This window comes from Strix aluco, chromosome W (genome assembly GCF_031877795.1).
Source record: "Strix aluco isolate bStrAlu1 chromosome W, bStrAlu1.hap1, whole genome shotgun sequence".
NCBI lineage: Eukaryota > Metazoa > Chordata > Aves > Strigiformes > Strigidae > Strix > Strix aluco.
This window is the reverse complement of record NC_133970.1, coordinates 14,764,385-14,787,427: the sequence shown is the minus strand read 5'-3', so window position 1 is coordinate 14,787,427 and position 23,043 is coordinate 14,764,385. Positions and strand designations below refer to the sequence as shown.

General features: G+C 48.8%; 2 protein-coding genes across 5 annotated transcripts in view; one reads left to right on the top strand and one right to left on the bottom strand.

The window, feature by feature from the left end:
* Positions 1–23,043, bottom strand: part of LOC141917661 (transmembrane protein 161B-like) — a 106,210-nt gene that overhangs the window by 71,054 nt on the left and 12,113 nt on the right. The window lies entirely within an intron of this gene.
* On the top strand, positions 3,907–7,729 carry LOC141917663 (uncharacterized). Its single transcript, XM_074811037.1, has 2 exons — positions 3,907–5,718; positions 6,253–7,729. The coding sequence occupies exon 1, from the start codon at positions 3,907–3,909 to the stop codon at positions 5,116–5,118; it is 1,212 nt and encodes a 403-aa protein (XP_074667138.1). The 3' UTR covers positions 5,119–5,718; positions 6,253–7,729.

Sequence of the window (23,043 nt, the reverse complement as noted above, 5' to 3'; positions counted from 1 at the left end):
GACTGCACTGGAACAGGGGGAAGCCCCGGAACACTTACAGTACATTGATGACATCATTGTATGGGGTAATACAGCAGAAGAAGTGTGGGAGGCATTGGCCTGTCAGCCTTGCACAGCCTCTGAGAAAGAGCTAGGCTTTGATGAAAAACAGGCCTTGGAAGAAAGATAAGAGGCTGCTGAGCTATGCCAAGGTGGCAGGGAAAAACGACCAGCTGCAACACTGAACTGTGGCAAAGTACTGAAGTGTGAGACGTTACTACCGCGAGAATAGCGCGTGAACGAGAGGGTGATTGGCCTGCACAGCGCGTGTTAGAGTGGTCTTATGCTGATAGGGGAAAAGGTTGATAGCTGTCTAATTGCTGATTTGTTAACTATGAAGTAAGAGCTTTACCGACAGCATCCGAGAGCATAAGTATGTACCGTTGTAACAATAAACTCTCTCTTTCTCTCTGGATTTCTTCAGGAGTCTGTGCCTCAGTTGCCACAAAGAAGTTTTTGAGAAAGGGGACAAAATAATCCAAATCCTTCTGAGAGCCGGTTTTGCCATAAAGAGTGGCAAGGTCAAGGGACCTGCACAAGAGATCCAGTTTTTAGGAGTAAAATGGCAAGATGGACATCATCAGATTCAATGTCCCCACTGACTAGCAAAAAGGAAACACAAGCTTTCTTGGGTGTTGTGGGTTTCTGGAGACTGCACATTCCAAATTACAGTCAGATGGTCAGCCCTCTCTATTAAGTGACCTGGAAAAAGAATGATTTTATATGGGGCCTGGAGCAACAACAAGCCTTTGAACAAATTAAACAGGAAATAGTTCATGCCGTAGCCCTCGGGCCAGTTCAGACAGGACAAGATGTTAAAAATGTGCTCTACACTGCAGCTGGGAAGAATGGCCCTACCTGGAGTCTCTGGCAGAGAGCACCAGGGGAGACTCGGGGTCAACCCCTGGGGTTTTGGAGTCGGGGATACAGAGGATCAGAAGACCGCTATACTCCAACCGAAAAGGAGATACTGGCAGTATGTGAAGGGGTCCGAGCTGCTTCAGAGGTGATCAGGACTGAAGCACAGCTCCTCCTGGCACCCCGACTGTCGGTGCTGGGCTGGTTGTTCAAAGGGAGTGTCCCCTCTACACACCATGCAACTGATGCCACGTGGAGTAAATGGGTCGCACTGATCACACAATGGGCTTGAATAGGGAGCCCCAGCTGCTCAGGAATACTGGAAGTGATCACAAATTGGCCAGAAGACAAAGATTCCGGATTGGCGCCAGAGGAAGAGTTGACACGTGCTGAAGAGGCCCCACCATATAATAAAGTACCGGATAGTGAGACGCAATATGCCCCGTTTACTGACGGGTCCTGTTGCATTGTAGGGAAACATCAAAGGTGGAAGGTGGCTGTGTGGAGCCCCACATGACGGGTCACATAAGCTGCTGAAGGAGGTGAATCAAGTCAGTTCGCAGAGGTGAAGGCCATCCAGCTGGCCTTAGATATTGCTGAGCGAGAAAGCTGGCCAGTGCTCTGTCTCCACACTGACTCATGGATGGTGGCAAATATCCTGTGGGGGTGGTTACAGCAGTGGAAACGGAGCAACTAGCAGACCAGAGGCAAACCCATCTGGGCTGCTAAATTATGGCAAGATATTGCTGCTCAGGTAGAGAATCTGGTTGTGTAAGTACATCACAATCTCATGTACCCAAGAGCTGGGCCACTGAAGAACATCAGAACAAACCAACAGGCAGATCAGGCTGCTAAGATTCAGGTGGCTCAAGTGGATCTGGACTGGCAACATAAGGGTGAACAATTTATGGCTCACTGGGCCCATGACTCCTCAGGCCATCAGGGAAGGGATGTAACATAGTGATGGGCTCGTGATCGAGGGGTGGACTTAACCATGGACACTATCGCACAAGTTATCCATGAATGTGAAACATGTGCTGCGATCAAGGAAGCCAAGTGGTTAAAACCTCTTTGGTATGGAGGACGATGGTTAAAATAGACACTTGGGCCAAAGAACATGGCATTGAGTGGATATATCACATCCCCTATCATGCACCAGCCTCTGGGAAAATTGAGTGGTACAATGGGTTGCTAAAAACTACACTGAGAGCAATGGGGGGTGGAACTTTCAAACATTGCGGCACGCATTTAAGAAAAGCCACCTGGTTAGTTAATAGTAGAGGATCTGCTAACCAGGCTGGCCCTGCTCAGTCAAACCTTCTACATACAGTAGATGGGCATAAAGTCCCTGTAGCGTGCATCAAAAATATGCTGGGGAAGACAGTCTGGGTTATTCCTGCCTCGGGTAAAGGTAAACCCATGTGTGGGATTACTTTTGCCCAAGGACCTGGGTACACTTGGTGGGTGTAGGGAGTGGCGTTCGGAAGATCTCGCGATGTACGGAAGGAATAGCTGTAGCCCCCCTTGTTACGAGGTAAGGTGATGGATAGGCTTGTAATGTTAAGGGCACACCCACGAAGGAGGTACTTGGTGAACGTATATAGGTAAGATACACAGTTTAATAAACGGACATTTTGTATCCATCATATTGGTGTCTGTGCTGATGTCCCCGTGAAGGTCTTAACCTCCTGCAGCATTAGTCTGCGATCTGAGCGCCACTGACATGTGGATTGGCAGGTTTAATGAGGCAGGCTAATTGCGGTGTTGCAGTATTAGTCTCTGCGACCTGAGCGCCACTGACACGTGGAGAGGCAGGTTCAAAGAGGCAGAGCTAACAGCAACAGGTGGGTAATGCAGAAGGACAGGGAAGTCCGATGTGTGCCTCAAGGGGATTTGATTTTAGTTGAAAATAGCCAATGAATTGAACTGTATGATGTTAACTGCCAAATAACCCAGTTATTGCATATCATCATCACTACGGTTGATACATATTATACTAATGGCATCACATTAATATAAAAAATGAACTTTGATGGAGTCAGGACTGATTTCAGTAATTGGTGCCCAGCAACTTCCTTGAGATCAACATCTTCGGTCCACAGACTGTGAGCATGAATGGTACCAGATATATTGTGGGGACTCAGAAGGAGTCCCTGCAAGAAAATGGACGTGTGAGCAATCCTGTGTATGAGCGAGGATGTGACGAGGGACTGACCCTGGAAGAATGAGGAAGAACCCAGGAAGGTAAACAGCTTCAGGGTGATGGCCTGGGCCGAGAAGAAGTTTGTACAATGTCGATGTGGCAGTTTTCATCCAACCAGAAGAGAGCCTAAGGAGCATGTGCAAAGCTACCTGTCAAATCAGAAAGAATTGTACCATGTGATTGTATCTCGTGATTCTCACCTTCAGGATAAAAGGCTTGTCCACCATATTAAAGAGGCATTGCATTGCTTAATCACTGTGTGATGGTTTGCATGCGTTTAACTCCCGCATCAATCTTCTGCATCTGGCGCCCGAACAGGGACCTAAATCAAATTAGCACAAGTCCAAAGGGGACTTGGTGAAGTATTATCGTGGGAAAGCCGGTCGAAATTCAGCCAGACGCTGCCCCGGTGTCTGAAGGTGAGAATCAGCGCGCTGTACCCTTAAGGAGCCGCGAGAGGCGGCTGAGTATAGGGAGCCGCGGGAGGTGGCTAATGATCTGCGAAAGGCAGCCGCAGGGAGGAATGGGGGTGGAGGCTTACTAGAGACGAGCAAGCAGTAGTAAAACTCCTCCAACTGATCCTCTCTGTGAGAGGGATAAAATATGACAAGTCCGCGTTAGAAGGCTTGTTAAAGTGGAGCTGAGAGAAGGGACTTATCCCCAGTGCAGGGTGTGTATTTGAAGCCGCTACCTGGGAAGCCATAGGGAAACAGCTATGGGACTCGGTCAGTGATGGAGGAAAGTCGGCAAGAGAAGTGAGCGGTTACACCACGCTATGGAAATTAATCCGAGAGACACTACAGGAGATGAGTAGTGAGCGTGTGGCTGCGGCGTCTGCCGCTGCAGCTCTCGGACCGGCCCCTAATCTTGATATATCAGCCACGGCGCCGCTGCCGCCGCTACCGCCCTGCCCCGACCATGGCCGGAAGGACGGACCGGCCCCTTCCCCCCCCTCAGCCCCCTCGCCCCGGGGCGATGAGGGAGGGGGGGACTCGACGCCGCTTGCAGCGCCCGCCGCGCTGGGTGAGCCGAAAAATCCGTTTGATTTAACGATTGTGCCGCCGGGGCCGCGGCGAGCGGCGGGATCTAAATTCAAAACTGCGTCATCAGGGGCGGGAAGCACCGGAAGGGTGTCTGATGCCAACCGGAAAGGGACTGAGGAGAAACCGAAAGAGACCAAAGACGCCAGTAGTGGGCGGGACCCAGGCGAGGGCGGGGGTACAGAGGATTTGTGCCCGCCCCTCCCACCCTCACAGAACAACCCCTCGGGAGAAGAGAGCCCCGCCTCACAAGCCGGCTCTGCAGACATTAAAACTTTACTCCTGCACATTGTAGACAAGCTTGACAACTTGACTGTATCACAGGCAGAGAAGAGGGAGCAGAAATCATATACCTTTTCGTCAAATACGGGACCACAGCCATCTGCTCCTCCTGATCCATCGCTCGAGTATGCAGTTCCTGTGCCTGCTACTGTGCCCTCATCATCTCACCCTGCAGCTTCGCATCTTTTTTCTTCACAGGCGCAGAGTGCCTCTGCAGCTACACGCCGATGGAAAGGAGTTCTTAAAGATGCTATACTAGAAGGGTCTTTTATCCCAGAAACCGTACAAGCATTTCCAGTTTCCTTTAATACTGTTACTGGCGCCAATGAGTGGGATCCCTTAGATTGGAAATTGCTTGAAAAAGCTAGGGCTTCAGTAATCCAAAATGGTCTTCATCACCAATTGACCAAACAAATCATTCACTATATCTTCTCGTCATCGTTGTTAATTCCAAAAGATATTGATCAAATAGCGGCAGTTATTTTAACTCCATCTCAGAAAATGTTATTTGAAAGCGCATGGTCGAAGTTAGCTAATGAAGAACAGGTTCGTCCGCGCCCACAGGGTGATCCCCTTCATCTTGTCCAAGCACAAATGCTATTGGGTACAGGGCCCTTCACCGCAGTAGATCTACAGGTCAATCTCTCTAATGAAGTGTTACGGCTATCACAGTCAGGCCCTACTGTCTGTACCTGACACAGAAGGCAAGAAACAGGACAAGTTTGTAACAGTAAAACAGGGACTAAATGAACCTTTTTCAAAATATGTAGACCGTCTTTATCACTCCCTAGAACAACAATCTGACATGACCTTAGAGATGAAAGAAAAGATGTTCAAGTTAATGGCCTTTGAAAACGCTAACCCATCTACCCAGCACCTGCTAGCGACCCTCCCACATGGAGCATCTGTAGCTGATATGATTGAGTTAACCAACCGAGGAATGCAACAGTCTAATATTGCAGCCTATGCCGGTGCAGTGCATGAAGTGGTTGCACCATGGTGAACGCTATAAAACAAGGGGGAATTTTCTGGACGCACCACATAATCAACTAGCAATGACTTTATATATTCTTAATGGTGTTTTGATCTCTGTAGTGTTTGTGATTTTATGTTGTGTGAGTGATAAGTGTAAGAGGCCTCTTTGTATGATTGTTCTGCGGGGGTGAGACGCAGCCCAGCTGCAGCTGTAGACACTCAGGAACCAGCCGCAGGTGCTGTGGACGCTCCTATACCAACAGTTTGTGATTTCTTCAATTGATCAATTAAGCAAAATGAAGGATGGAATGCTATAAGAATGTATGTATTCAGCTTTCTTTGTTTAGCAATATTAAGAATTAAGAACTCAAGTGTTTAACCTTATTAGAAACTCCCTTGGTTTTCCCCCTTGAGTGGTGGCCAGGCTCTGGGTGGAACCCAACAGGAGGATGAAATCAGATGTTTCCGCTCAAAGAAAATTGCCAGTTATTTTGGCCTGTTGATTTAGAGGCTGGACCTGCTTGCAGCGATGTTGGATGCCTCACCTACGGATGGACGCATCGCGTAGGGTTTCCGGTTTGCGAGGAAGGGCACTCTAAATTCTCGCTGCATCCAGGGTTCCCCAGCAATTGCGGATCTGAATGTTAGTACCCCATTAAGTAAGTGTGCTATTCCGTATTTTCCTTAGTGTTTATTTTTGTAGTATTTCATCATATCCCGTAGTTGTGGGTACTGCAATTACCTTACTCTGGTAACTGTAACTGCTGTATTGTTTCTACCATTCTGTGAAACCTTTTTAAGTATGCTGTGTTTTGAAGTTTGCCTAACCCTTAATTGATGAAGTCTCGAAATAAGTCTTGCAGATGCAGCTTTACACAGCCTCTGAGCAATAGCTAAGAAGAACAGGCCTTGGAAGATAGATAAGAAACTGCTGAGTTGTGCCAAGGTAACAGGCAAAAACAGCGGACAGCTGCAACAGTGAACTGTGAAAAAGCACTAAGCTGTGAGAAGTTACCATCGCGGTAGAGTGGAATGCGCCAGAAAATATGGAAGATTAGTTCAACTGACCCGTGAAACTTATAATGGACCAGCCTATACCTCTCAAAAATTTGGGTCTTCTTTTTTTTTTTGTTGTTTGTCAACTCTGGGGTACACGTCACATCCCAGGTATACCACATTCCCCTACGGGGCAAACCATAGTGGAGAGAGCGCATCAAAACTTTAAAAGCGCTTTTGCAAAAACAAAAAGGGGGAGAGGTCTTGGCTGCTGCAGAACCACTTGCAAAAGCGGTGTATGTGTTAAGTTACTTACGGCTCACAGGTGATAGGGAGGAACCACCAGTAGTAATACATAGTATGGGTCTGAAATCCGGTATAAGCCGGTGTGGAGATGGTGCTTTTGCGCAGTACAAAGATGTTGCTATGGGAGAGTGGAAAGGACCTGTGGAACTAACAATGACGGGTCGAGGCTATGCCTGCGTTATTACCGATACCGGCACTAGATGGGATCCATCTTGCTGGGTGCGATCTTGGAAAAGAGATCAAGTTTGTGATTCTAAGCCTTGTGATGGTTCTGACAGTGATTAATGCTCATCCAGCAAAAGTAGTGTTTCCCTGACCAGACATATGGGTAACTATAGCTAAAGAGACAGGTCAAGAATCCTTCTGCCTTTCGATGGCTACTCCGTCGGACCCATTCAGAACATGCTTATTGAGATTCCCTCACTTTGACCCACAAGAATTCATTGGGTTTGTGTCAGACGATAGTTGGGACAAATGAAATTTTCACAGGCCAATGCCATTGCTCAAATTACCCAGGCAGGCACCAACACCACAACCTTTTGGCAAGGTCAACTTATTACGAGCAAAGAATTGTGAAAAGGAGTAATCATTGTAATTATTGTGATTATTGTGCTTGCTATTATTTTGCCATGTTTAATTTCTTGTGTTAGACAATCGCTACAAAAAAGCTTACAAGGAGTTTGGATTGCTCAAAAACAAAAAGAGGGATATGTGGGGACTCAGAAGGAGTCCCTGCAAGAAAATGGACGTGTGAGCAATCCTGTGTATGAGCGAGGATGTGACGAGGGACTGACCCTGGAAGAATGAGGAAGAACCCAGGAAGGTAAACAGCTTCAGGGTGATGGCCTGGGCCGAGAAGAAGTTTGTACAATGTCGATGTGGCAGTTTTCATCCAACCAGAAGAGAGCCTAAGGAGCATGTGCAAAGCTACCTGTCAAATCAGAAAGAATTGTACCATGTGATTGTATCTCGTGATTCTCACCTTCATGATAAAAGGCTTGTCCACCATATTAAAGTAGGCATTGCTTAATCACTGTGTGATGGTTTGCATGTGTTTAACTCCCGCACCAATCTTCTGCAATATATCACCTATTAGCTCCAAATGTAGCAGAGATTACACACCATTCCCCTCCTGTGACCAAGGTCACCCACTCCACCAACAGAGCCAACTCCACATCATCCCTCCTGCCTTAAAAGACTGTCATGACAGATGGAACCCGAAGTTATAGACTAAATGAACTCACTATACATTTTGGAGGGATGGCCCATAGACTAAGGGAATGATATCTGTGTGTATACAATCAAAAGACAGGAAAAGGGATGGTGATTAATTAGAATGTATTGGGAAACATGGAACTTGAGCATAACGTAAATGGTATGGTATAACGGGTGGATACTGTCTTGGTTTTGGCTGGGATAGAGTTAATTTTTCTTCTTAGTAGCTAGTGCTGTGTTTTGGATTCAGTATGGGATTTGGTATGAGAGGAATGTTGATAATACACTGATGTTTTCAGTTGTTGCTAAGAGATCAAGGACTCTCCAACTCCCCATGTCCTGCCCATGAGCAGGTGTACAAGAAGCTGGGAGGGAGCAGAGCCGGAGCACCGGACCCAAGTTAGCCAATGGAATATTCCATATCATGTAACGTCATGCTCAGTATATAAAGGAGGGTCAGCCAGGAAGGAGGGGGTTCTCTCTCACTTCTGGGATTGCAATTGTGGGATCTTGGTATTTTGGGATCACTGGCCGGACACAGGCTGGGTATCAGTTGGCGGGTGGTGAGCAATCCCATTGTGCATTACCTGTTTGTACTTTCTATTACTGTTATTGTTTTATTCTACTTCAATTATTAAACTGTTTTTTATCTCAACCTATGAGTCTCCCTACCTTTACCCCTCCAATTCATTCCCCCATCCCCCGGGTGAGGGAGGGTGAGCAAGTGGCTGTGTGGTGTTTGGCTGCTGGCTGGGTTTAAAGCATGACACCCCCTGTAGCCCATGGAGGTCCATGGTGGAGCAGATATCCACCTGTAGCCCATGGAGGACCCCATGCCAGAGCAGGTGGATGTGCTCTGAAGGAAGCCGCAGCCCGTGGAGAGCCTGTGCTGGAGCAGGCTCCTGGCAGGAACTGTGACCCTGTGGAAAGGAGCCCATGCAGGAGCAAGTGTTCTGGCAGGACCTGTGGCCCCATGGGGGACTCACACTGGAGCTGTCCATTCGTGAAGGACTGCACCCCATGGAAAGGACCCACACTGGAGCAGCTTGTGAAGAACTGCAGCCCATGGGAATTACCCACGTTGAAGAAGTTTGTGAAGGACTCTCTCCTGTGGAAGGGATCCCACGTTGGAGCAGGGGAAGAGTGTGAGGAGGAAGGAGCGGCAGAGACAACATGTGATGAACTGACCGCAACCCTCCTTCCTGTGAGAGACGACTTGCAAAAACAGGTCCTGACAGAAACAGGCCTGCGAGAAACAAAGACTGAGAAAAACAGTCTGAGAAAGAGATAAAGGATAGTGGGAGGAGTGGAGGCCCTCCAGGCTAAGGAATGTCTCAAACACTTGCAAGTAATGAAACCATAGTCACAGGGTGGATGGTGTGGAGGTCGAAGCTGATAAGGCTGCCCCAATAACACAGGATGCAGCTGGAGGAGGGAGCCCTGTGGAGACAGGACGGCTCTGCTCTGGTGCACCTGGCCAAATTTCAAGGGCCATCTGTCCGGTGAATGACCTTTGCTTCATTATCCACAAAATGCATATTAAAGTTAACACCCCTCAATATGCTAACGAGGGCTAACGTGATCACGCTAATTACATCATCCCATGAAACACCTCACCCCTCCCCGTACATGGGATACGTAGGGATGTGGGTCGACCTAGGGGACGGACCCAAGGAAAGTGGGTATAAATCAAGGGGGGGCAAGGAGGGGTGGGGTTTGGAGAGTGAAATGAAGTGAAGAAGACAGATGCCTCCTTGAACCCTCGCTGGTGGGATCAATGCAGGAACCCAGACCGGTGATCTCTATTCTCCTATTCCCTCCATCTCCCTCCTTTCCTTTTTCCCCTTTTCCTTCACTACCATTAAGCAATACAAGGCATACTGTATTGCTTGCCACAACTCGGTATATACTTAGCCAATTATCGTGTATCCAATTAGTACATTGTGGGAAGTTAATAAATGTCTGGACTTTGAGATTTCTCTCACCGTTGTCCACTCCATTGGGGATTTACAAATCTAAGTCACTTGTCTCCCTTGTCTGAGCGGGATGTGACATTAAAATTGGCGTAGTTGGCAGGATCCCCTTCAGTGTCAGAAAGCTATAAGAGATACTGATTCTCTATCCGCTAAACTCGGGAGAACCGAGAAGTGACCTCTCAGCTCTAAGCCAAGAGACTTTCGAGCAGTGGCAAGCCATGACTGGCCAGGAAACGTCAGTGCTTGACTACTCCCCTATTTTTGAGAAACTGAAGGAGTATAAGGCTTGTCCTACTCCTCCAGTAATGGTCTGGGCCCATAGTAATTGGCATAATCCAGAAGCAGTGGCAAGATGTATCACTGTCCTTGCGAAGGTGCAAGGGTTGCGAACAGGCAAAGGAAAAGCTGTAGTGTGCGCTGTATTAGGGGCAGCACTGACTGCAGCCCAAAAAGAGAAACACTTGAACAGAGAAGTAGAAGGGGAGATGATCAAATCCTTGCAAGATCTGGTAAAAACTCTCAAGGATCAATTGGTTGAGGAACGTAATATTACTGAACAAAAAGCTAAATTCTTGCAAGAGCAAACTGAAGTTCTGAAAAGCCAATTAGCTGATGAGCGTAACACCTCTCAGCGATTTCACACGGCTCTGTTAGATGCCTTGGACCGAGCAAAAATCTCACGGTCCGAAAAAGAGGGGAATGAACAAGAAACCTGCAACCGGACAGATCTCGGCTCTGTTCCGGATAGTGAACAGGGAGTTACGAGTCTGGCAAAAGCAGCAGCCAGACCCTTGTATCCAACAAAGGAGTTAGAGATAAGCCAAGAAATTTTTTACCCTGAAAATGAGGGGGCAAATTTAAGACCATGAATTAAAACAGAGACCACCGATGGTCACGGTGGAAGAGCTCCGCAGGTCACCATTCGAACTACACCATATCCAGCGACTGAGCTTGTGAAAATTCAGGACAAATATACCAGACGAGCTCAGGAAACTGAGACTGAATACGTGTGGAGGGTATCTTTGACTGGTGGCGACCGAATCTTGTTATCAGAAGATGAGGCCCAGGGGTACTGGGGGCCAGGGGTTTTCTTAGTTACTGACGACCAGACAGAGCTGTGGTCGTTAACTCAACGAGCTGCTTATTGGGCTGGGGGTCTGGACCCCTTGGAAAGGGGGGATCCAGTATGTATTGAGACCCCAACCATAAATCATTTGACCGAAAGTCTGCAGAAGGCTGCTTGTCTCCAGTTAATGCATGACAGGCGTTTGGTTCCGCAGCAGCCTTCCCCGATGCTATTAATTGCTAACCCCGATCAAATGACTCCCCTGATTCGGGGCTTGCCGGACTCTTTGAAATCACATGCAGTACAACTACAAGATCGTTTGCGGAATGCATTAGCCCCACGAGGGGGGAGATGGGCAGGGGGAGAAGCCATGACCTGGGGAGAGATAGCTCAGGACTTAATAAATTATGGCCAGAGAATGGGCCTTACCAGGGGAACAGGTAAACCTAAACCCTCGGTACAGCAGAGTGGAACAGCAGGAAAATCCACCTCCTTCCCCTCTGCAAGTTTTAAGAGCAAAGAGAAACCTCTTGTGGACTGAGGGAATTGGACAGGGGATTCCCTGAGAGTTAATGGACGGTATGCCTGCTACAGTTTTAGAAAAGCTCATTCAAGGCTGGAAAGGCAAAAGGAAGCTGCCCCCCCCGCCCCCCCCAACCGAGCAGACCTTTCGGGCGAAGGGAGGGACAGAACTGAAAACTAATGAGATGGTGGTAATTGCTTCTCAAACACCAACTGCCCCTGAAGAGGACTTGATTGATTTAGAGTCGGGAAACTGGATGCGCCATCCCCAGTAAGTGAGCCGGGGGATGGCGGGTGGGTCCACTTAAGGCGGCTCATAGAGAATACTAAAGGAGACTTGTTGATTACCTTTCCGCTCAGCGCCCTTAAAACTCCAGTTACATTTCTAGTAGATACGGGTGCTCAGATCTCAGCACTCCAAACTGAGGTTGCCAAGCGGAATGGCATAATTGCTGACAAAAAGCAGATCTGGGTTACAGATGTTTTCGGGGACTCTAAGCCACAGCCGACTGCTCGGGTGAAATGCTGGTTACCTGGGAATGAAACTGCAACAGAGGCTGTTATGATCCTGGGAAATTTCCCCACGAATATCCTGGGACTTGACCTATTGAAGGGACAAGCCTGGGTGGATTCAAAAGGAAGGGAATGGAAACTTGGGTCCCCAACTGCCTCTATAAGACTTTTACAGCAAGCGCCTGCACTTCCTCCTTCTAAAACTGTTAATGTGAAACCTTACGCCTTACCGTTAGGTGCCAGGGAGGGGATCACTCCGGTAATAGCAGAGCTGCGGGAGCAAGGGATAATCGTTCCAACTCACTCACCCTATAATTCCCCAGTGTGGCCAGTCCGTAAACCTAACGGAAAGTGGCGACTGACAATTGACTATCGGCGATTAAATGCCAATACAGGTCCTCTAACAGCTGCAGTGCCTAACATAGCTGAACTGACTGCAACCATACAGGAACAAGCCCACCAGATCTTAGCAACTATTGATGTGAAAGATATGTTCTTTATGGTCCCCATACAGGAGGCAGACAGAGATCGCTTTGCCTTTACATGGGAAGGCGTGCAATTTACTTTTACACGTCTCCCCCAGGGATATTGTCATTCGCTGGCCATCGCTCATTATGCACTAGGGCAGGAGCTTGCTCAAATCCCTCCTAGGGATGGGGTCAGGGTATAGCAGTATATCAACAATGTACTGGCTGGACATACTTCAAGAGGAAAGTCTCAAAGGCACAGGAGCAGGCTGTTCCTGTGTGCAGAAAAACAAGCAGGCGGGGAAGGAGACCGGCCTGGCTAAACAGGGACCTTTGGCTGGATCTCAAGAACAAAAGGAGAATCTATCGCCTTTGGAAGAGGGGCCAGGCCTCTCATGAAGACTATAAAGTCGTAGTGAAGTTATGCAGGGAGAACATTAGGAGAGCCAAAGCACAGCTAGAGCTCAACTTGGCTACAGCTGTTAGGATAATAAAAAATGTTTCTATAAATTCGTTAACAGTAAAAGGAGGAGGATTAGGGAAAATCTCATTTCTTTACTGGATGCAGAGGGAAACATGGTAACTAAGGCTGAGGAAAAGGCTGAGGTGCTCAACGCCTACTTTGCCTCAGTCTTTAGCAGTGGAACTGGCTGTTCCCTGGACACCCAGCCTCATGAGCTGGGAGATGGGGAGGGGAAGCAGAATGAGGTCAGCACAATTAAAGAAGAAGTGGTCAGAGACCTGCTACACCGCTTGGATGCACACAAGTCTGTGGGACCGAATGGGTTACACCCAAGGGTGCTGAGGGAGTTGGCAGATGTGCTCGCCAAGCTGCTTTCCATGATTTACCTGAAGTCATGGCTAACTGGGGAGGTCCCATTGGACTGGAGGGTGGCAAATGTGACACCCATCTACAGGAGAGGCAGAAAGAACGATCCAGGAAACTATAGACCTGTCAGTCTGACCTCAGTGCCAGGGAAGGTCATGGAGCAGGTCATCTCGAGTGCCATTAAAAGTCATATAATGGACAACCAGGGGATCAGGCCCAGTCAGCATGGGTTTATGAAAAGCAGGTCCGGCTTGACAAACCTGATCTCCTTCTACGACAGGGCGACCTGCTTATTGGATGAGGGAGAGGCTGTGGATGTTGTCTACCTTGACTTCAGTAAGGCCTTTGACACCGTTTCCCACAGCATTCTCCTGGCAAAACTGCCTGCTCGTGGCTTGGATGGGCACACGCTTTGCTGGGTAAAAAACTGGCTGGCTGGCCGGGCCCAAAGAGTGGTGGTGAACGGAGTTAAATCTGGTTGGCGGCCGGTCACGAGTGGTGTCCCCCAGGGCTTGGTTTTGGGGCCACTCCTGTTTAACATCTTTATTGATGATCTAGATGAGGGGATTGAGTGCACCCTCGGTAAGTTTGCAGATGACACCAAGCTGGGTGGGAGTGTTGATCTGCTCGAGGGTAGGGAGGCTCTGCAGAGAGACCTGGACAGGCTGGAGCGATGGGCTAAGGCCAACTGGAGGAGTTTCAATAAGGCCAAATGGCGGGTGCTGCACTTGGGCCACAACAACCCCCAGCAGCGCTACAGGCTTGGGGAGGAGTGGCTGGAGAGCTGCCAGTCAGAGAGGGACCTGGGGGTGTTGATTGACAGCCGTCTGAACATGAGCCAGCAGTGTGCCCAGGTGGCCATGAAGGCCAATGGCATCCTGGCTTGTATCAGAAATAGCGTGGCCAGCAGGGACAGGGAAGGGATCTTGCCCCTGTACTCGGCACTGGTGAGGCCGCACCTTGATTAGTGTGTTCAGTTTTGGGCCCCTCACTACAAAAAGGACATTGAATTACTCGAGCGTGTCCAGAGAAGGGCAACGAAGCTGGTGAAGGGTCTGGAGCACATGTCGTACGAGGAGCGGCTGAGGGAACTGGGGTTGTTTAGTCTGGAGAAGAGGAGGCTGAGGGGAGACCTCATCGCCCTCTACAACTACCTGAAAGGAGGTTGCAGAGAGATGGGGATGAGTCTCTTCAACCAAGTAATACGCAATAGGACAAGAGGGAATGGCCTCAAGTTGCACCAGGGAAGGTTTAGACTAGATATTAGGAAGCATTTCTTTACAGAACGGGTTGTTAGGTGTTGGAATGGGCTGCCCAGGGAGGTGGTGGAGTCCCCATCCCTGGAGGTGTTTAAGAGTAGGGTCGACATAGCACTTAGGGATATGGTGTAGTTGGGAACTGTCAGTGTTAGGTTAATGGTTGGACTGGATGATCTTCAAGGTCTTTTCCAACCTAGATGATTCTGTGATACTGATTGTTGGCTCTGATGCTGCCGCAGTGGGACAGACCCAGACAGAGATAATCACCCACCTAGAAAATTTGGGGCACCAAATTCCAGCCGAAAAGGTGCAACTCCCACCCTCCTAGGTAAAGTTTCTGGGTATTTGGTGGCAGGGAGGAACAGTGTGTATTCCCCGGGAAACTTTAACTACCCTGGAAGAAGTAAAGAGCCCTGAAAATAAGAAGGAGCTGCAACATGCCCTAGGCTTGCTGGTATGTTGGAGGAAACATATCCCTGATTTTTCCATCATAGCTTGCCCCTGATATGATTTGACACACAAAAGGGCTATTTGGGACTGGACTCCTGTCCATGAAGAAGCCTTAAAGCTGTTAATCTTTGAGGCTGGAGTATATCAGGCTTTAGGGCCGATACACCCAACAGATCCATTCCAAATTGAGTGGGGTTTTGCAATTCATGGACTATCCATACATATGTGGCAACGTGGGCCGGAGGGTACCACCCGCCCTATAGGGTTTCATTCGCGCAGTTACAAAGATGCAGAAAAGCGTTACTCGATCTGGGAGAAGAGTCTTTTCGTGGTTAGCCTAGCTTTGCAGGAAGCTGAAAAAATCATACGGCAGCAACCAATCATTCTACGAGGACCCTTTAAGGTCCTGAAACCAGTACTGGCTGGAACCCCCACTCCTGTGGGGGTTGCGCAGCGAGACACAGTGAGGAAGTGGTATGCACAATTAGATCATTACTGCCACACGCATCAGATAGAGGAGGGGGCACCCAAAGTGCTCAAAATACAAGATCCACCGTCCGACCACCCTGAACCCCCTCCCTCATACATAAAACCTGCTCCCCCATTTGAAACCCACCTAAAGAATGTATGGTTCACCGACGCATCTTCTAGAAGAGAGGGAAAGGTATGGAAATACCGAGCGGTAGCACTGCATGTTGACTCGGGGGACCGAATCATAACAGAGGGTGAGGGAAGTGCTCAGGTGGGAGAGTTAACAGCAGTATGGAGCATGATTGTTAAAGAAGCTGAGACTACAGAACCAGGATTTATTTACACAGACTCCTATGCCGTGTTCAAGGGGTGTTCCCAATGGCTCACATTTTGGGAACAAATCCACTGGGAAGTAAATCGGGTACCGGTGTGGCAGCGCGAGAAGTGGGAGGAAATCTTAAACATTGCAAAACAGAAGTCCTTTTTAGTAGGATGGGTCACTGCACACCAGTCAGGAAATCACCCTGCCCACCTGCTAAACAACCAGGTGGATTCAATGACCCGTTTGATGAGAACTGCTACAGAAGGTGAGGAGGAGAAATGGGAACACTTACTGGAATGGCTGCATGTAAAGCGGGGTCATTCAGGAAGCAAAGATTTGTTTAAAGAGGCAATAAGCAGGGGATGGTCCGTAACCAGGGAATTGTGCAATACCATTATTTCAGCGTGTAGTCTATGTCGTACTCGGCTGGGAGAGCACAACCCTCTTAAGGACCAACCCCTACACCTAAGGGACAACAAGGGACTATGGGAAGCCTGACAGGTGGATTATATTGGTCCTTTCCGGCTCTCTGAGGGAAAACGCTCTGTATTGGTGGGGGTGGAAATAGTGTCGTGCCTAACCCAAGCAGAAGCTGTATCTCAAGCAACTGCAGAAAATACGGTGAAGGGGTTAAAACGTTGGTTTAGCTGCTTGCCTAAGCCCAAATCGATCCAATCAGACAGTGGTAGTCACTTTACTGCCGGGGTGGTTCAGGAGTGGACTCAGGATGAAGGAATCCAGTGGGTTTTCCATACTCCATACTATCCCCAAGCAAATGGGATTGTGGAACGCACAAACAGACTTTTAAAGCAGGCCCTAAAACCCCACGAACTGGGATGGTCACAACTGACAATTACAGTCAGACTGTAAGCCCTCTCTATTAAGTGACCCAGAAGAACAATTTTAAATGGGGCTGTAAGCAACAAGCCTTTGAACAAATTAAATGGGAGATTGTTCATGCAGTAGCCCTCAGGCCAGTCCGGGCAGGACAAGATGTTAAAAATGTGCTCTACACTGCAGCCGGGAAGAATGGCCCTACCTGGAGTCTCTGGCAGAGAGCACCAGGGGAGACTCGGGGTCGACCCCTGGGGTTTTGGAGTCAGGGATACAGAGGATGCAAGGCCCTCTATACTCCAACTGAAAAAGAGATACTGGCAGCATATGAAGGGGTTCGAGCTGCTTCAGAAGTGATTGGGACTGAAGCACAGCTCCTCCTGGCACCCCGACTGCCGGTGCTGGGCTGGATGTTCAAAGGGAGGGTCCCCTCTACATACCATGCAACTGATGCCACGTAGAGTAAGTGGGTTGCACTGATCACACAACAGGCTCAAATAGGGAGCCCCAGCCATCCAGGAATACTGGAAGTGATCACAAGTTGGCCAGAAGGCAAAGATTTTGGAATATTGCCAGAGGAGTAGTTGACGCACACTGAAAAGGCCCCACCATATAACAAACTACTGGATAATGAGAAGCAATATGCCCTGTTTACCGACGGGTCCTGTCACATTGTAGGGAAACATCAAAGGTTGAAGGCAGCTGTGTGGAGCCTCACATGGGTCTCAGTAGCTGCTGAAGGAGAAGGTGAACTGAGACAGTTTGCGGAAGTGACATCCATCCAACTAGCTTTAGACATAGCTGACAGAGAAAAGTGGCCAGTGCTCTATCTCTATACTGACTCATGGATGGTGGCAAATGCCCTGTAGGGGTGGTTACAGCAATGGAAACAGCAACTGGCAGCGCAGAGGCAAACCCATCTGGGCTGCTGAATTATGGCAAGATATTGCTGCCCAGCTACAGAACCTGGTTGTAAAAGTACATCACATAGATGCCCACGTACCCGAGAGCTGTGTGGAATTGCTGGAGAACAACGAACAGGTTGTGAGCGATCCAGACCAAGGGGCCTCACTGTAACAACAGGCTGCAGCTGTCTTCAAGGACATAAACAAGGCTGAAACGGCCCGAGAAACTACATTCCTGCCCAGGAGATAAAGATGTTGGAATGTCAAAAACAGGGGGTCTACCTGGGGGGAGAGCAGCGCATGGACACCACACCGGGACCAATCATAGAGGGCAGAAGGGCGCGTGAACAAGTAGCTTTAGCCTATTAGCAATAAGATAGCAGCGTGTGAAGCTTGTGATAGAGTATAAATTGCTGTGTAGCCTTTAATAAAGTGGCATCAACTTGATCACATTGGTCGTCTAAGTTGTGTCCGGAACTTCCGTGTCGGCAACTGGAGCCCGGACAGGGACCTGAAAGAGCCTCATCGAAAATACGTGAGACTTAAACCCTGGGGAATCGGGACCCTCCCGTCGGTGCCCTCCCGAGCAAGAGAAGACGGCCCAGAGGGGGCAGTATCAGCCGTAGCAGGCGCTGCCCCGGCGCCTGGGAAGACGCGCGCGCAATCGTCGGGAATCTCGCCCTGATCAGGTGAGCGGCTGGGGAGGAGATGGGGTCCGCGCTGGGTAAAGAAGAAGCGGCAGTGGTTAAGCTCCTCCAACATATACTCTCTGAGAGAGGATTATCTTATGATGAGGGGAACCTGAGGAGGGTGCTGTTGTGGGCTCGGCAGCACGGACTAATCCCCTCAGAGACCGCAGCCTTTGAACCTGCTACTTGGGAAAAGATCGGCGCGGCACTGTGGGACGGCATTAGTTCAGGTTCTAAAGACAGTGGGAAACTCTCCACTGTGTGGAGATTGGTCCTAGACACTCTGACAGAACTGAAAGCGGAACGGCAGACCCCCGCCTCCGCTTTCGCTGCCTGGTCAGCAGAGGCCGAACGCGCTGGCGCTCAGGATTCCGCCACTGCTGGGACGTTCGCGGGATCCCTGTTCCCCAAGGCGGCTCCTAAAAGGAGGGACGGGGACGCTGCACGCGCAGCACCCGTGCGGCAGGGAAGGCAAGAGCAAAAATCAACAGGTTTACCACCGCTTGAATCCCCCCTCTCAAGCCCAAAAGATCAATCCCCGGAGCGCCCCGCCCCGCCCCGCTCCCGCCGCCGCCGCCTCGCCAGAGGAAGGCGCCGACCCAGCCCTGCCCCCGTCCTCGCCCCCGACACCCCGGTCGGTGCAGGAACAATCTCGTTATGGTTTACAAGATCCACACTTGCGAGACCTAACGAGAAAACTAGAGCAACTTGAAATCCGAATGAAGGAAGCGGCTCAGCCTATTCCTACGGCACCGCCGCCGCCCCCTCTTCCTTTTAACCCCTTTTTTCCCGACACGGGGGGGGGTGCTCAGAGGGAAACGGTGGCAATCGGGCCGCTGCCATCGTCGGCTCAAATGGGAGGGGGGGCACTGGGAGGCGCGGGTGGTAATGGTAATCCAGCACATCGATGGCGGGGAGTTACTCGGGATGCGATAATTGAGGGGCAGTTTAAGGAGCTGGGACCAATGGCGTTCCCAATCCTCTGTATGGGGTGCAAGCTCAAATGCTGATGGGCGCAGGCCCTTTTGCTAGCCCAGACTGGCAAGCAGGGTTTCAACTGGAAGTGTTACGCTTAACCCAAGAATTAGCCCTAAAAACGATTTTAGCTGTACACGATGAAAAAGCGGCGCCAGCATTTACAGGAGTAAGACAGGGGCCCACGGAGCCCTATCCTAAATTTATTGACAGACTACATGCTGCTATTGATGGTAATCCTGACTGAAATGATGAAATGAAAGTTAAATTCCTTGATATGCTTGCTTATGATAATGCTAATGAGAAAACTAAGAAAGTCTTAAGTCTCTTACCCGCCTGCGGCCGAGCCCGGCACCGCACTCTCGGCCCCCCCCCCGCCCCCCCCCCGCCAAAAGCGGCAGTTTTTACAGAAGCTGCTGACACTGGGATGCAGCGCCCCTTGTCTGCCAACACCACATAATCAACAAGCAATGGCTTTATATATTCTTAACGCTGTTTTGATGTTTGTAGTGTTTGTCATTTTATGTTGTGTGAGTAATAAGTGTAAGAGGCCTCTTTGTCTGATTGTTCTGCGGGGGTGAGACGCAGCCCAGCAGCAGCTGCGGAGTGTGGAGTTCTCTGACTGAGCACCTTAGTGCCCGCTGGGTCACTGGTGCTGCCTGTTTGTTCGGGCTCAGTGTTTGAAGTGTCATAGGTGAAATATCTCCTCTACCGGGAGGCAGTAATTCTGTGTTAGTTGTTGTCTTGAATGCGGTTGTTCGTTTTACTGTGTTAATTGTTGTCTTGAATCTAGGTGCATACTCTGTGGGGAGAGTGCACCCTTGTACCATCTATCTGAGGGGGATATTGTCAGAAGATCATCTACAACCTTACAGGGGTTGTTTGTTTTACCAGAGGTCATACATTCCCATTATGAATGGGAAATCAGAATTATGGCCTGGACCCATGTACCCCCATGTTCAGTAACAAAAGGATCAAAAATTACTCAGCTTGTTTATTTTACTGCAGCTCCCCCCTAACAGTATGCCAAGAAGGCGGGGTGACTCAGGATTTGGATCAGCACATACTCCTCAAGTATTTTGAGCTCAGACAGTGAAACAAAGTCGACCTCTGATAAAATGTGCCCTCACTAAAGCAGAAGAATCTGTTGAACTGACAGGCATTTTACATACTGGTGCGGATGTGACTGTAATATCTGTGAGTGGGTTGGCTGTTAGCTCGGGTAACTCGAGTGCTTTTCAGCAAAGATCTCATTCATGTAAGGGGCCCAGAAAACTGGGTAGCAAATATTCCTCCATTTATATTGGAAACCCCTAGTGCATCATGGGGTCGTGACTGTATGGCTCGATGGGGAACTCAAATCAGATCAAATTTGTCTTAAGGGCCACTGCAGCACAACCCACCCCTAAACCCACCCTGAAACTAACCTGGAAAACAGAATCACCTGTGTGGGTGGGTCAGTGGCCCTTGCCAATGGAAAAGTTTTGAAGATATGGGTACGTTACAGCCAGGAATGCCCTCCCCAACAATGATTCCCCGAAACTGGCATCTTGCAATAATTGATCTAAAGGACTGGTTTTTTACTGTTCCCTTGCATCCGGATGATGCACCTAAATTTGCCTTCTCTGTTCCCAGTATTAATATTAGTGAACCTGCAAGATGGTACCACTGGGTTGTTTTGCCACAAGGCATGAAAAATAGTCCCTCGATGTGTCAGTGGTTTGTTGCAAAGGCTTTGAGCCCTGTTAGAATGCAGGTCCCCCAGGCTGTTATATATCATTATATGGATGACATCCTTATAGCAGCAGAGACACAGGAGATCATGGAAAAGGCTCTTGCTTTAACCAAAGACTCAGTATCTCAAATGGGGTGACAAATAGCACCTGAAAAGGTACAGAGATCATCACCGTGGCAGTACCTGGGGTGGAGAATTTGTGAACAGACCATTGTCCCGCAACAGGTTAAACTTAAAACTGATGTTAAGACTTTAAATGATTTACAGAAACTGTTGGGAGCCATAAATTGGATACGGCCATTGTTGGGCCTAACTAATGATGATCTGCATAGCTTGCTTTATATTTTGTGAAGAGATCCTTCACTGACATCACCCAGAGTACTTTCAGAGAAAGCGAAACAAGATCTCCACTATGCAGTTAATGCCATCTCAGAAACACAGCAAGCACGGCTTTCACATGCATTTTTCCACCAAAACACCAGGGCAATACAAAACCAGTTTTCTTTATCAAGGCCTCAGGCTAAAGACATCATCGCAACTTGCCCTGAATACCAGAAGGACTCTCTCTCTTCAACGGTTAGTGGTGTCAACCCTCAGGGACTCACCTCCTCAGAATTATGGCAATCTGATGTCACTCCCTTTGCTGCATTTGGATTGTTAAAATAGGTGCCACCAATATTGCGTCACTTCTCGTCACAGATACCAGATCAACAAGAAGTCCAGGGCAAGGCTCAAGTGTCAGCAAAAAACCTGGAAAGTGGTAACTGGGAAGGACCAGATCCTTTAATAACCTGGGGAAGAGGTTATGCTTGTGTCTCCACAGGTCACAGTCCCCGGTGGTTACCGGCAAGGTGTGTGCGACCACACCTGAGGCGTGAGAGGCAGCTTTTGGTGGACACTCAGGAGCCGGCTGTGGGGGCTGTGGGTGCCCCTGTGCCGACAGTTTGCGGTCTCTTCGACTGATCATTTAAGCAGAATGTATGGGTAATGCTTGCTGCTGCAATAGGACCAAATACACTGTCTCTGTCCTTAATCACACTACAGTTGCCAACTCTTTTAAGAGAAAATGCTGACAGTAATTGCAACTCCTTGATGAAATATATAGGCTTACTAGTCACTAGTGAAAGATGTAGCTTAGACAAAATGTAGTTATTAATAAGGATGAAATGCTATAAGAATGTGTGTATTCAACTTCCTTTGTTTAGCAATATTAAGAATTAAGGACTCAAGTGTTTAACCTTATTAGAAACTCCCTTGGTTTTCCCCCTTGAGTGGTGGCCAGGCTCTGGGTGGAACCCAAGGGGAGGATGAAATCAGATGCTTCCGCTCAAAGAAAATTGCCAGTTATTTTGGCCTGCTGAATTAGATGTATGAGGCTGGACCTGCTTGCAGCGATGTTGGATGCCTCACCTACGGATGGACGCATCGCGTAGGATTTCCGGTTTGCGAGGAAGGGCACTCTAAATTCTCGCTGCATCCAGGGTTCCCCAGCAATTGCGGATCTGAATGTTAGTACCCCATTAAGTAAGTGTGCTATTCCGTATTTTCCTTAGTGTTTATTTTTGTAGTATTTAGTCATATCTCCTAATTATGGGTACTGAAATTAGTCTACTCTTTTTAACTAGCAACTGTAACTGCTGTATTGTTTCTAGCATTCTGTGAAACTGTTTTAAGTACGCTGTGCTTTTTGAAGTTTGCCTAACCCTTAATTGATAAAGCCTTGAAATAAGTCCTGCAGGTGCAGCTGCAAAACAAAGAAAGGGGAGATGTGGGAGGCATTGGCCTGTCAGCCTTACACAGCCTCTAAGCAATAGCTAGGCTTTGATGAAGAACAGGCCTTGGAAGATAGATAAGAGGCTGCTGAGCTATGCCAAGGTGGCAGGGAAAAACAATGGACAGCTGCAACACTGAACTGTGGAAAAGTACTGAACTGTGAGAAGTTACCGCCGCGGTAGGGCGGAATGTGCCAGGGAATATGGGGAATTAGTTCAATTGACCCGTGAAACTGATAATGGACCAGCCTCTACCTCTCAAAAATTTGCTCCTTTTTTGCCAACTCTGGGGTACACGTCACATCCCAGGTATACCACATTCCCCCACGGGGCACGCCATAGTG

Bases quoted from the DNA above. Each gene is read 5' to 3' on its own strand.
- LOC141917663 (XM_074811037.1), top strand. From the start codon at position 3,907: ATGAGTAGTGAGCGTGTGGCTGCGGCGTCTGCCGCTGCAGCTCTCGGA.